Raw genomic sequence first — 15366 nt, 5'->3', positions numbered from 1 at the left:
TTATTAAATTTTACATGGTTTATCTCATCTTTACAATTATCTGAATTCGTACTTAAATGTCTAAGTCAAAAAAACAATAATTTATTATTATTTTTTGGTTAAATATCTTCTAACTTACATCTTAATTAAAACCCAACCCAAGTCTAAAAATTGTTTCACCATAAAATTTATTAAATAAAAATTGATAAAAAAACATTAAACAAAATATGGTTCATGAGCTATTGCTTGGTATCTGCATTTTCTGTATCACTGCCTTATAATACTAATAGAATGTATATGAAAGAGATTCCAGTTTTGAAATTAAACTTTATACCTCCTCTCTAATCTTACAAGACCAATAGAATGTATATTAAAGCTTTAAATTTTAAAATTAAACTTTATACCTATTCTCACTAAACTTTTCATTAAATTACATAGTTTTTTGAACCAATCCAGCATTAAATTTGTTATTTTTTTTAATTTACAAAATAATAACTTTAATTACTTTACATCTAAATTTGTTCTTTTATTTTTACCGGTATTTTGTATATTAATAGTAACGCTGATCATGCCGGCTTTATTGGCAACAGTTAGTTCATATTCAGTTTGTGTCGAAAAACTACAGCCAGTTCATATTCAGTTTGTGTAGAAAAACTAACTTCGTTATCTTCCTTGCGTTTTTTGAAAATTTAACATTTGCTCGTTAAAAGTACTGCGAGGAAATGGTGACGAGGCGACCTTATACAGTGACTTATCATTTAGTTAATGTTTTCATGGAATTTTCCTACTTTCATATCCAACAGACTTCTCTAGCCTTCAAAATAAGCCCCACATCAACCATGCATGCAAAACATGTACAAGACTTCTTTGTCCTGCAAAACCTGTACAAGCCCCATGTGCATGCAAACGAGAGATCGATTTCCCTTCGTCATTACACGTTGGATGCGTGAGACACAAATATATATACGCATCAACGATTTTTATTTCTGTAGCCATTTGTTGATCAATTGCAGCAGAAATGAGTTTCAGGCTTATCGTTGAAAGGTTTGTGTGTATAATTCTTGCTACTGTGCTGTCTGCTCATCATCAGTTTGTGTTGGGTGAGTTTGACTACAAAGATGCTCTGCATAAATCTATTCTGTTTCTGGAGGCTCAACGTTCAGGAAAACTGTCCAGCAGTAGCAACAGGATAAGCTGGAGAGGAGATTCTGCTCTAACAGACGGACAAATCCAAAATGTAATAACAATATTTTCTCATTTTGGTATTGTCATCTGTTCCGGATTGTTTTAGAAATGTTGTTTCCTGAATGTTTTAGAAGTGTTGTTAATCATACCCAAAATGGCAAAATAACTACGCTGATCTTATCAATGCGAAAATAACGAGGGTATCTATTTTGGCGAAAACAATTGATACTCCACCCACAACTTATTTAGATCAAACAATTGATCTCTCGGAATTGATTTCTCAGCACTATCAGTTTTCAGGATATTCTGGAAATATACAATTAAGTTATTAACATAAAGATCCCCCGCAACCCACCTACAATGTGAATTCTTACTCCAATATTATGAGTTATGAGTTTGCAACAGCTTGATTTCTATCAACATTCTCTGTCCATATAAATTAGGAATTGATTATTTGGTGCAGATCTTCAAGAAGTCTGGAAAGATACAATGATGTTCAACATGGCTTTTCCTGTGTATTTATGCAGGTGGATTTGGTGGGCGGTTACTACGACGCTGGGGATAATGTGAAGTATGGGTTTCCGATGGCATTCACCGTTACCATGTTGGCATGGGGAGCCCTTCAGTACAGAGATGAACTTGCAGCAGCGGGAGAGTTGGAGAACGTTAGGGATGCCATTAAGTGGGGAACTGATTATTTCATCAAAGCAAGCGCCACCGAAAACCAGCTGTGGGTCCAGGTGAATTAATTACCATCCCAACTAAATTTACTCATGGATCACAACAAAATTTATTAAGGATCACAACAAATAGCAATTATGAATTTAGTTATGGATTTGTTTTTAGGTGGGTGATCCAACTGCAGACCATAACTGTTGGGAGAACCCAGAGAGGATGGACACTCCAAGGACTTTGTACAGAATAGATACATCCACTCACGGGACAGAAATTGCAGCAGAGACTGCTGCAGCATTGGCCGCTTCGTCCGTCGTCTTTGCAGCCACTGACGAACCTTATTCCATTCTCCTACTCCAACGAGCTACTTTGGTATAAGATTAATCGTATTCTAAAATCACTTATACTGTTTTATTGGTTTAAAACAGCGATTGCAGATTTGAGAGATATTGAGATATTTTAGAATCCTACTGTTAGGAGAAAGGTTAATGGTTTAATTTCTTTTCACTATTATATTCTATTCTTAGAATTTACAATCTAGATAACTTTAGTAATTAAAACAAACATATGATAGGAAACCATTTCTTTTCACTGTTCTGTTCTATTCTATTCTATTCTTAGAATTTACAATCTAGATAACTTTAGTAATTAAAACATATGATAGGTCATATTTGTTTGTGGATGAATGGTTTTTTTAACTTTTATTTTAAATTTAATTTAATGTCTCTATTTTTGGAATATTTTGGGATATTACTTATTTGAGGTTGCCTATGTTTCTTATGATTCCAAAATATTCCAAAAATCCTTTAAAAATGCCCATTTTTAACATGTCTATAAAATTCATGTCTTAGATTCAAAATTGAAAATTAATTTAATGAATTGTCTTCTCCAACATTTTAAAATACTCATATAGTTGAATATTAATTTAGTACAGCTCTTTCGTTCATGTGTTAGATTCAAAATTGAAAATTAATTTAATGAATTTTCTTTTCCAACTTTTTATGATACTCATGCAATTGAATATGTCATTTAGTACAGCTCTTTCGTTTTGCCGACCAGTACCGCGGAACATATCATGGAGAATGCCCTTTCTATTGCTCTGTCTCAGGCTATGATGTATCTTTCCTTAACATTATAAATTTTACTTCCTTTTTCACTTCACACTATTATTTATTTAAACTATAGAGTAAGTAACTTATTGAAGTCTTCTTATTATTCCTCTACTAACTAACATACAGGACGAGCTTGCATGGGCAGCGGTGTGGCTATATAGAGCAACTGGATTGCCATATTATACCAAATACATACTCCACCAGAATTTTTGTACTTCCAATGAGTATGAGTTCAATTGGGATCTCAAATGTGCAGGAGTTCAAATCCACTTGTCAAATCCACCTGTCTGGTGTAAGTCCATATTCACATAAACATATGAATCACCAAATGTTCAATTGAGAAAAAGTTTAAGATTGGCCACTTGACCTTCAACTGACCACATCTTCATAAAATTAAAGGCCAAGCAGAAGTGTTCCTCTGCTCAGTTCTTCCACAAAGTCCTCAATTCAAAAATTCCATCACACCAGGTAAATGAAAGTTTCTCCTTGTCATCCTCCGAGTTTCAAAATTAAGCTCATTAACAGTGTTTGTATTTGTTGAGTTTCAAAATTAAGCTCATTAATAGTGTTTGTATCTGTTGCACTTGTATAGGATGTTTGTTGTTTGTTAGAGATGGTGCAAATACACAATCAGTGACTTACTGTCACGATATAAGCAATACCTGCAATGTGGCGATCAAACATATGAACCAAGCATTCTTATTGCATTTGCCAAACAACAAGTACATATACATATTATAATTTTTTAAGTGTTGCAAAATATTTAATTAATGAGGAGAAGGATTGAGCACGCTTGTATATCAATTCCAGATTTCTCAGAGTATAAGAGATTCAAAGTTAAATAAATTTGATTTGTTTTTTCATATCATAATTTGAAAAAACCAGCAAAGTATTAGCTAACAAATCCAATTTGTATATGTAAATTGTAGGTGGATTACATATGTCTTTCATGGTGGGTTTTGGTGACAAATATCCACAGCAAGCTCACCACAGAGGGTCCTCCATAGTTTCGATATACGAGGATTCCAGAAAGATATCATGTACCGAAGGTTTCACTTTGTGGTTCAACAGAGAAGCACCAAACCCAAATGAATTAACAGGGGCGGTTGTGGGAGGGCCTGATCGCTATGACGGGTTTGAGGATAGCAGGGCTGATTCCACCAAGCTTGAGCCCACGACATATATCAATGCTCCTCTCGTGGGAGTCTTGGCTAAGCTCCACAGCAACATCATGGAATAATAGACATAACAAGGCCGATTCGTGCAAGCTTGAGCCCACAACTTATATCAATGATCCTCTTGTGGGAGTCCTGGCTGGAATCACGGACTTAAGTTCAAAAAGTTATGCTAGTAATATCTTTTACTAAGTCTGTATTCTATATGAAAATCTGAGTCGATGGAAATATATATGAATTTTGGTACTTATGGGCTCCAGAATTGTTTTGTTTCATTTCATCCTGTTGAATCCTATAATCCTATAATCAGATTGAAGACTTGTTTTTACATCTTAGATCCCATATGCAGATTGAAAATTCTTCTATTTATAAATAGTAGTGATATTAGCTTAGAAGAACATGGTGTATGAGAGTCTCGGAAGATCCTGTGCCATTGTGTTATATATGTGAGCATATAGGGAATGTGTGATCATAGGATTTTTGTTTCATGATGTTATATATGAGCATTTAGGAATGTGTAATCATAGGATTTATTTGTTTATTAATGTATAGATTGCTCATTAGATTGAAGACTTGTTTTTACATCTTAGATCCCATATGCAGATTGAAAATTCTTCTATTTTTAAATAGCAGTGATATTAGTTAGAAGAACATGGTGTATGAGAGTCTTAGAAGATCCTGTGCCATTGTGTTATATATGTGAGCATATAGGGAATGTGTGATCATAGGATTTTTGTTCCATGATGTTATATATGAGCATTTAGGAATGTGTAATCATAGGATTTATTTGTTTATTGATGTATAGATTGCTCTTGGATTTGCACGAGGGGGAAATTTGCACTTGGTTATAATGTATATTTGTTTTAAATAATATGAATATATAATAATTTCTTTTAATGGTGTTTAATTTTAAAATACAAGTAGGGAGGATGGATAATTTGAATATAGGTTGGAAATTTATAGATATCCTACAACAAATATGGGAGTATATGAGCATTACGAAATATAGATTTTGATTTGTGTTTAGTTTACAAAATATGCAAGTGATATAAATGTTGTATAAAAGTATATGTATTGTGAAAAAGAAACAATATTGTGATAAAGAAATATACTTTGTTAAGATGGGAGCATAGAGATTTAGTACTGATATAGAAATTTCAAGAATAGGGTTCAAGTACAAAATATAAGTAGGGAGAGATGGACCACTCCAATATAGGTTGGGAATTCATAGATATCATATAACAAACATTAGACTATATGAGCATTATGAAATATAGACTTTGGTTTGTGTTTAGATTGTGTTTTTTAAAGAATGTATATTGATATCACCACTGTGTATAAAATTATATGTATGTGATAAATAAAGAGTCATTTTTAAGATGGGGGAGGAGATACTAATTACTTACACACAAGTCAAAACCAACGCTTTTACTTTGTAACTCCATCATGTAGACATTGCTAAAATGACATCCAGATAGAGAAACAACCATCCACTAGATTTCATGGGTACCCAACCATTGTACTTTGGTTCATTAGGATGTCCCTTCATGTACATGGCTCATTCAACTTCTTGCACTTCCTAAATTATACAACCAATATGGTCCATTCAAGTGTTTCCAACCAACACATGTTTCGCTCCTAGTGTTAACGAACTTCCTAGTAGAGACGATAGAACTAAAGTAGACAACTCCTCTATATGGCCACACCCTCTTATAGATTTCCCTATGTTTTCTCTATGATATGATTTATTATTGATTTAATATAGTTTGTAAATGTTTTTATCTTTTATTTTGTTTTATTTGATTGTATATAATGAATTTTTACAATTTTGCATAGTTTCCAATTAATTTGATGACAATTATTTCCATTCGAAATTTATTTATTTTTCATATCATTTGATCTAATTTGTTTCCTATTATTTCATAAAAGTGCCAAAAAAATTATTGAAAAATTCTTGGTAACGAGATCCAAATCAAAGAGTTCAAAGCATTGATCATATGGGTGTTTTTAAAGATTTTGATTAAATGTAGATGCAAGTAATTTGAATCTGGTTCATGTATACACATTGCTAATATAATTTTATGAGCTCTCAATTCCTTAAATCTAGATCTAGAGGAATTGTTGATAGATTATTTGTATTTGGATCTGGATAAGGTAAATTATGTCTAAAAAAAACTCTCATAACTTAGATCATATATATTAGGATTTGGATCAAACTTAATATATAATTATTTGAAATTTCCAAATCCTTGATATTGGATATCCAAATCCAAAGCTTTCTTTCACATAATATTTAATAGATTTGAAATAACATGGTGGACAATGAAATGAATCTAACCAAATTTTGAGTGCATTTATGATGACATGTAATATGACATGCCATGTTGACATGTCATCCCAAATGGCCAATGACTGATTTAATTTATTAAGCATACTAATGACTTGGTATGATGACATATACATTGACATGGTAGTTTTGACATAGGTGTTAAAAGTATTCAAATTTCATGAATTCATTGTATCTAGATAAGTAATGATTCAATGGAATTTATTGTGGTGTTATGCATTCTAGATTTTATTTTCTATCTAACTATATAGAACTAGGAATTTGTTTTGAAGTTTTTCATATGTACTAGTTGTATATGGATCCCGATCATTTATTTTTTCACTTCATTCTTCCTAATTCCATAGTATTCATTTCCACTTCAAGTACCTGGATCAAGGATTTTATATAACTATTTGGATATTGAAAATCCATATATGGATTAAATTTTATAGGCCTTATACAAGTCTTATGGATACCGAGGTATCTGCTTTGTTTTTCACATTCAAATTGTTTTGTTTAGTCCATGTTACCTGTGAAGTTCTTCTCCATGTCAGATAAAACTACTCAGCTATTCGTGGGCTAACCAATGGATTATTAGAGATAATCATGTATGGAATCTACTAGACACTGGCATGCTTTTGCTGATGTGTCATCTACCATAGTATTTCTATCCATTACATATTTTCAGATCCCAAATTTTTGTATGCTAGTCTAGTATATGATTAAGATTAAAAGAAAACATTGTACTCCATATTGCATAATATTGTGCAAATGAATTATGTTAGGTGAAGGATAACTTATAAACTCTTTGTAAAAATTTCACCCAATGAATATGGGATTAATATTTGAATCTATTATTTGTTTATGATTACTTGTGTAAATATAAAATTATTTAACTATTAACATACTAGCTATTACTTTTTGTACATTTGGCAAATATTTTTGAGACTGAAATAATCTGAATGATAAAGAAAATAGAAAGAATAAGAGAAAACAATAAATAATAGAAAATAAGGAGAAAAAAACCTACTTGCATACAAATAAACACTATTACATATTCAAAATCTTGAATCAAATACAAATATCTGTATAACAAATTACAATTTGTTACTAACCATAAGAATTTGAAAAATGGAAAATTATATCGACATCATTGTTTGAAAGGAATAATCGTATGCTTTTATCCAACATTTTTCATAATAAATATTAAAATTAGTCTTGGAATGTGGAATTTGGTGTAACAAAAAGAAGATAAAATTGAATGTACTTTATTAATTATGTCATTTAAGAGGAAGTTCTTTTGAGAAACAAGATTCCAAAATTTGTATAATTTTATCAATTCTTAATAAATGTACTTTATTAAGTATGCCATTTAAGAGGATGTTTTTTTTGAGAAACAAAGAGATCGAAAATTTAGATTCCAGAAGCTTGTATAATTTTATCAACTCTTACTGATAAATTTCTTAATGATAAATTGAAACGTCATATATCTTTGGAGAAGACTTCTATGCCAATGTATTGTTATATATTTTGTATTTCTATCAAGGTTTAAGATTTCCATATTCTTATATTTCACAGTAAGTTTATTTTTCAATTAATATTTCATATTGGATATAAGAATATGTATGTGATTTTTTAAATAAAAATATATTTTTAAAATATTAATATATTTTTTGTGCTCAATCTTTTATTGATTTTATTAATTATTTAATTTAATTTTGTAATTAATTTGTTTGCTTGTGTTTTATCTCAATGCACATGTTCCCAATTAGGATAGGTAATTAGACATAATATTTCTAACATATGCAAATAGTTGGATTTTAGAAATTTTAATGTTATTTTTCTAATTTAATTGATATTAAATTTATTCCAGCATTTTAGGTGGAAACTATACCAAATGAGAGCAAGTCCAATGGGGACTTGCCATTAAATGATTCTAGCTTGTTGTTGCTGGAATTTTTTTTCCAACAATTAACATGCTAATTTGAACCATAAGGATATTGTTTAAGATGATGTTATCATAAAATAATCAACTATAAATCTAAAGTTAAGATGAATTCACATATACATTTCAAAGTTATTGAATAAAGTTAAGATGAATTTGCATATACATTTCAAAGTTATTGAATAAAGTTAAGATGAATTTGCATATACATTTCAAAGTTATTGCATGTTATTCAAGCTACTTTTTATTGAGAGTAGAATTTTTAACACACACACACACACACACACACACACTTATATAACAAAAATACAAATATTATAGAAATATTCAAACAAATTAAGTGATTATGTATGATTGTATGTTATTAATACTAATGTAGATCCATCTTACATCTATTAATCACTAAGTGGAATAAAGGTCAATTGCAACACCAATTTATTTGTGACTAAAAGATTGAGATTTAGATGGATTTATGTGCGTTTATTTTCTTATGACTATTATGGATGATGAAAAAATCAAATTTTATGAACTTTATTTTTCAATTGAATTTATAAGGATTACAATACACTACACATCTATCTCTCCTATACCATGTTTAAAGTGCACCTTTTTACTCTTGCTAGGCAAATGAAATATGGAGTGCATAATCCTTTACTAATTGTGTTTTTGAATAATAATAATGTATTATCATGGTTGTGGTGGAATGAATAGCCAGATTATCAATGCCTTGGACATGAACATTAGTTTTTTTCCCTTGGAAAAATATGGAGTGCGTAACCCTTTACTAATTGTGTTTTTTAATAATAGTAATATATTATCATGGTTGTGATGGAATGAATAGCCATATTATCAATGCCTTGGACATGAACATTAGTTTTTTTCCCTTGGAAAAATTTGGGTAGATCGACCCCGAAGGGAATCGTTTAAAGCCCGTCAGTGAGACTAGCAGGGCCTAACCCCAAGGGCGTCGAGGAGAATTGCTTGTGTGACCTCCCGATTGGGGAGTGGTACTTAACAACGGGGACTCAAATATTTGAGCTAACCCTTGGGGCTTGGACATGAACATTAGTTGTTTTCAATTCTAGTGAATATAATTGATCTATGGGAACAAATTTTGATCTCTTCTATGAATCATAGGAAACTACACTCAATCATTCCCAACAAAGATCAAATGCTATACCGAATTTATTATTTCACACAACCTTTACATTTAAACTTTATCTATATAAAAAAATGTTTTAGAGGTATAAATTTAGAAGGAAGCATTAGAAACTCCTATTGAGTCCATCTAGTTGTACTGCCATCTTAGATCACAAATTCCTCTTGAATTTAGTCAAAGTAGAGTATCATCCCTTAAGACATCAAAATCCATTATATGTACTTAGAAAGAAGTTTAGAATATGAATATAAAAAACCTCATGATAGTCATTTTTATAAGTCGTATTGAATGTAGAAGACTCTTTTTGGCTTTGCCATGCCAATTAATTCATTTTAGATTCAACTGGATTTTTTGTGTAGCAAATATATCTTTATAGAAAAGCATTTTGAGGGAAATTACACATGCATTTATTCTTTTCAAATTTGTTTTTGTACTATGAGTATGGTCTTAATTTCAATTATGTGTGCCCATGTTTCTATATAAATAGTTTCATCTTGTAGACTTTAGTTAATTTATAGCTTCTATCTTCTCATGCCAACTTCATTTATTCAATTTTAATTCAACCTGGAACACTATATTAGAGCTAAACAATTCCATTAAATTCATTATGCCTTCATCATGAAAGATTCAAAATAGATAGTGTTGATCCATAACATGCACTTGGGTTAGATTCCCTTTGGACCCTTTGTGGGTGACTAATGAACCCCAAGATTGCATATTCATATTTAAAACTATGTATTTATAATATATTAAATTATATAATTCAATATTATTTTTATCAGTTTCAATCACAATTGGATATAAACATGTTTTACCCATTTATTTGTGTTTCTTACATATCCAAGCTCGCAAATAGTTTAGTTGTTGTACTATATTAATGCAAAAATATAATTAATATTGTACTTTTGTGGTATTCATTACTAAATTTAGTTAGTTCATTTTAATGATGTGTTTCTTATGATATTATTTATTTTAATGAAACATAGAAAAGAAATTGATATTGTATATTAAAATGAGATAAGTTTGAGTGCCAATGGGAAACAAAGTGGGCCTAATAATACCCACCTAGCATATAATTTAAACTAAAGAAAGCATTAAGATATGATATGAGATTGGGTAAACCTAAAATAATGTTGGTATAATAAATACCCATAGTCCAAGTTTCTATTCTCCAATTCTTAGGTTAAGAAATAGATGCTTCATGTTATATCATTTGTACATCATTTATACTCTATCAGAGGGAAGAAAATTAACTTGGGTGTTTAGTGACTTTCATTAAATTCACTCACAGAAAATAATCGTGTATAGTATGGAATTTTAACTTTGGTACTCACATATGATTATACCCTAGAAGGTTCCTGGAACTATTCACCCATGCTTGACCCACCTTATGATTATATGATAGCTCTCAAATTATACATCACCTTCCAAGAGCTAGTTTCACCTTGGTATAGACATGGGACACCATTGGGATGTTTAACATTATGGTGAGTTATTTGATTCCTTGTTACCCCATTGGTATCATACCCTGTGTTGCTAGTTTGCGTCATTTTTTTCCATTCGGTCATTTTTTTGTGCATTTCCTAAGTTCACTAAACCATTTGAGGGCACAAACCCTTAATATGGGTCCATCGTTACTTAGGATGCCTTAAATAAGGTTCATAGCTATTTAAATCTATTTGGAAGTTGTTATTTAGTGGTAAATTTTAGTCAAATATCCAATATTTATTGATTTCTTCCTATTGATCATACCATAAATTTCCTTTAAATGGTATCATGAATGTGAATTAGCAAGTCAGATAATAGAGGGACATTTCGGGCCTAAATGATCTGCAATATCATTGTAACCAAATCGACAACGTGTAACCAAAATACATAACACACTACTTTTTAGAATTCTGACACTTATTGGAACATGAAAATGTTTCAAGTGAACTTCACAAGTTCACCTAGTTATTAAGTTAAAGGTTCTAATTAGAAATTTATGTTAGGATATTTAGACACTTAGGAGTTAGTTATGCTCAGCTTGGTCTAATGTGTCTATTAGGTAGAATCATGTTCCTTTAGTATGCATTATTTGCCTCATAATTTGATGGCCATGATGTATTCTAGACATAAAGTAATCTAATGGTTTACATTCTCCTCGATATTAATGACTATTGATCCATGACTTAACACCCAATCGGTCCATAATGTCGATTTAAAGAGCATGGGGGGTCACTGTTAATAATTATTTCATGAGAAATATCTTATGTAAAGTTCTTTCCTTTTTCATCAGTTAAATTTCCTCTAGTGGCCACATTGACTGGGGATGTGGAGTATTTCCCTCTTTGAGGGTTTCAACCACATAAAAATACTAGAGCTATGATATTTGATCTAGTTGTGTGACTAGTTATTGAAGGTGTTTGTCTTATATGGAATGAATTATCATCTCGAACATGTATCATAGCATGTTAAAATAGCTACTCTTTTTGTTGATCAATATCTTGAGCTTGTGTTGCCATTTCTAAAATTAATTATTTCCACACATTTTTTTCCTAAACAATTTATTCCATTATGTCTAGAGAATTGGTTTTAGTTAATAACACCTTTCCTTTCATGAAAGAAGGTGTCTATTTTCCCAAGATACAATTTTTTTCATTATGTCATGAGATATACAATTTAATTACACTTTAAAATAATAATTATAGAGTTCGTTTTCCATTTTTCTGTTTATATTCTTAGTTTTATACTCTTTATAATTTACATATTTTTAGTTTGATACTCTTTATAATTTACATTTTCCCTTTTCCCCGCACTCTATAAAATCTTGGAAAATTAGAAGCAGTGTTGAAAATATTTTCTTAACTACATATTCTTTTTGTAGTGTGCTCTATGTGATCTCAAAAAATAAAAAAATAAAGGGAAAACTTGTATTTTTTAGGCAGGTTAATTGATACTTAACCCCATTGTTGTTGAGAATTAGATTTTTTTATTTGTTTTTAACAAACAATTGTTTGATTTTGGATAAGTTTTTTTTTTTTGTAAGCATGCACTCTGAGGCAAAGTTCCAACAACACCAACACCAACAATCCTATCCTCCACTACCATTAGTATGTGTTTTGCACTATCTCACTTGGTTAAAAGTTACTCCTTATAGTAAGAGGTCTTGAGTTCAAATCTCTTTTTAAGTTACATTTTACAATTCTTGTAAGCTTAATTTATTTTATAACTTTATTGTAACGTGCATTTTGCTTATGTGTGTGTGTGTGTGTGTGTGTATATATATATATATATTACATGCAACTTTCGTTTATAAAGTAACTTCATTGTCAAAGTGTTTATCACTTGTTTTATAAATCTAGGTGACTTCATAAAGTAATGTATTTGTACAAGTGAGCTTATAAGTAAAGTTAGTGAGGGTTTTTTTATTATTAAATTTTCACATCATCTATAACCATACACATGAACTTCTACTTACCATTTGGTTATTTGCTATCATTATTGCCCTTTTTTTTTAATGACATAACCTTCATATTTGAAGCCCATTTTTAGATCTTTTTTAAATATTCAATTTTTTCTAGAGATGTCCATTTAGCTAGTCAATTTCAACTTTTGAAACCATATTATATATATTTTGATATGGTCACTCCAAGTGAACTTTTCCTTAATGGTGTTGTAACATGATTAGTTTTGATTAAATTGCATGATCAAACGCATTTGCTTATATATATATATATATATATATATATATATATATATATATATATATATATATATATATATATATATATATATATATTACATGCAACTTTCATTTATAAAGTAACTTCATTGTAACTTTCATTTATAAAGTAACTTCATTGTAAAAGTGTTTATCACTTGTTTTATAAAAGTAGGTGACTTCATAAAGTAATGTATTTGTATAAGTGAGCTTATAGGTAAAGTTAGTGAGGGTTTTTTTATTATTAAATTTTCACATCATCTACAACCATACGTGTGAACTTCTACTTACCATTTGGTTATTTGTTATCATTATTGCCTTTTTTTAATGACATAACCTTCATATTTGAAGCCCATTTTTAGAGCTTTTTTAAATATTCAATTTTTTCTAGAGATGTCCATTTAGCTAGTTAATTTCAACTTTTGAAAACATATTATATATATTTTGATATGGCCACTCCAAGTGAACTTTTTCTTACTGGTGTTGTAACATGATTAGTTTTGATTAAACTGCGTGATAAAACAATTTCTACTATGTATTCTTTGGAATGATTGGATCTCTTAAGATTCACTAGCCAAAAAACATGTAGCCATATGGCTTCACTGTTTTCACCTCATTTGATTGATAGTTGTCTTCAGCATGAATTTGTATTTTGTGTAATTATTGTATGAATAATATAATCCATGGACAATAAAATTTTCCATAAATGGTTTACTTTTCAAAACTGATAAGTAGGGTTTATCATTAGGAGTTAACTGAAATAGACAAAAAAATTCATAAAAATAGTCCAACAATGCTATTAAAACTGTAATTTTGTTGTGTGTGACATAGAATGCAAGGTAGGGGTGGTGTTCTAATGGCTTCTTATTCTAGTTGTTATTCCTAAGCCTGGATCAGGTTCATGATCCCCTGATCCAACTCATGATCTAACTCAGAAGAGAAAGCCTAAGCCAAAGCCCTCTCCTACACCCAAAAAGAGCTCTCGAGTAGCAACTTCCCCACAGGGTAAGATTTCCCAAGATTAAATTTTGGCTACCACAATGTTGTTAAAACATCAATTTTTCAGTGTGACATAGAATGAAAAAACTCAATTTTGGCCAAACAACAAAAGACAATATTGATTATGATTTATTTCTCACATTTTGTAGAGAATAATATTTTGGCCATTTGGAAGAGGCAGTCAAGTTCTTAGAATAATAGAAAGAAAAATGTATTATAGATATGCTATGTCCATCACTAATAAATTCCCCACAAGACAATTATATCTCTCCAACTCTCTTTCCAGAATTTGTATGGTCTTGTATGGGGTCTCTCCAAACCAAATGCCAACAACTTGTATTTATTTCCTAAATGGTTGAAGTCTCTCTCTCTTGGCTGAAGTTTTAATTTTGTGTACATCCGTGTTGGTCCTCTAGTAATCATTTCCACAATTTACTAACATATGAATTGATCAACTATATTGATTGCTAGGGAGATGGAAAGTTCCAAGGCAAAATAATGATCAGTGGTGGGTCAAGTGATGGGTCAATTGTAGCTCATCTATATGAATAAGTGGCACTAATTCCTAATTCACATGTTGATGGAAGATGAGTTTATGGTTGGGTAAAGCTTGGATCTCTGAGATGTCTCACATTTTAATATTTCAATATGTTAGATAAACTTGACCCTATGGTGGAGTTGAGGTTATGTCAACAGTTATGGTTAACAGTTGTGGTTTTGGGCATGTAGTATTGGTGACTCATGGTATTGAGCTGATGGTATTACATGTAGTTGAAACCCTTAAAATGCTTGTGTATTCTCCATTGTAGGCAGCCATAGTTGAGCGATGAAAGCTCAGGTTGTTGGTCGGCTTATCTGTGTTTTAGCCAAGGACAATAATAGATCTATTGTTGGTTGGTTTTTCCCCAATTGGGGTTTTCCAGATAATCATGGTGTATATGTTTTGAATGTACAAGCTTCAAGGTACCGATGGATGCATCGTTGTATCTACCATACTCCCTACGCTAGGATGACCTCCAATGATCTGGGATCAATGATACTGGTCTGGGACTAGTGGTAGGATTTGTACCATACTATGACGCTGACTTCGGGTCGGTTGAGACTGGTG

At 30.8% G+C, this 15366-nt stretch overlaps 1 protein-coding gene across 1 annotated transcript; it reads left to right on the top strand.

Moving 5' to 3' along the window:
- The first annotated feature begins 997 nt into the window (after positions 1-997).
- LOC149255013 (endoglucanase 16-like) lies at positions 998-4191 on the top strand. Its single transcript, XM_089454919.1, has 6 exons — positions 998-1216; positions 1692-1904; positions 2011-2211; positions 2878-2955; positions 3078-3243; positions 3881-4191. The coding sequence occupies exons 1-6, from the start codon at positions 998-1000 to the stop codon at positions 4189-4191; spliced, it is 1188 nt and encodes a 395-aa protein (XP_089311045.1).
- The last annotated feature ends 11175 nt before the right edge of the window (positions 4192-15366 follow it).

Source organism: Pinus tabuliformis, chromosome 7 (assembly GCF_031772625.1).
Source record: "Pinus tabuliformis cultivar Carrire ecotype Pingquan chromosome 7, CPIR1, whole genome shotgun sequence".
Classification (NCBI taxonomy): Eukaryota; Viridiplantae; Streptophyta; class Pinopsida; order Pinales; family Pinaceae; genus Pinus; species Pinus tabuliformis.
The sequence above is the reverse complement of the archived record's forward strand: the minus strand, read 5'-3'. Positions and strand labels throughout refer to the sequence as shown.

Bases quoted from the DNA above. Each gene is read 5' to 3' on its own strand.
- LOC149255013 (XM_089454919.1), top strand. From the start codon at position 998: ATGAGTTTCAGGCTTATCGTTGAAAGGTTTGTGTGTATAATTCTTGCT. The intron at 1,905-2,010 runs GTGAATTAATTA...ATTTGTTTTTAG, and splicing joins AAAACCAGCTGTGGGTCCAG to GTGGGTGATCCAACTGCAGA. The intron at 2,212-2,877 runs GTATAAGATTAA...CATTTAGTACAG, and splicing joins TACTCCAACGAGCTACTTTG to CTCTTTCGTTTTGCCGACCA.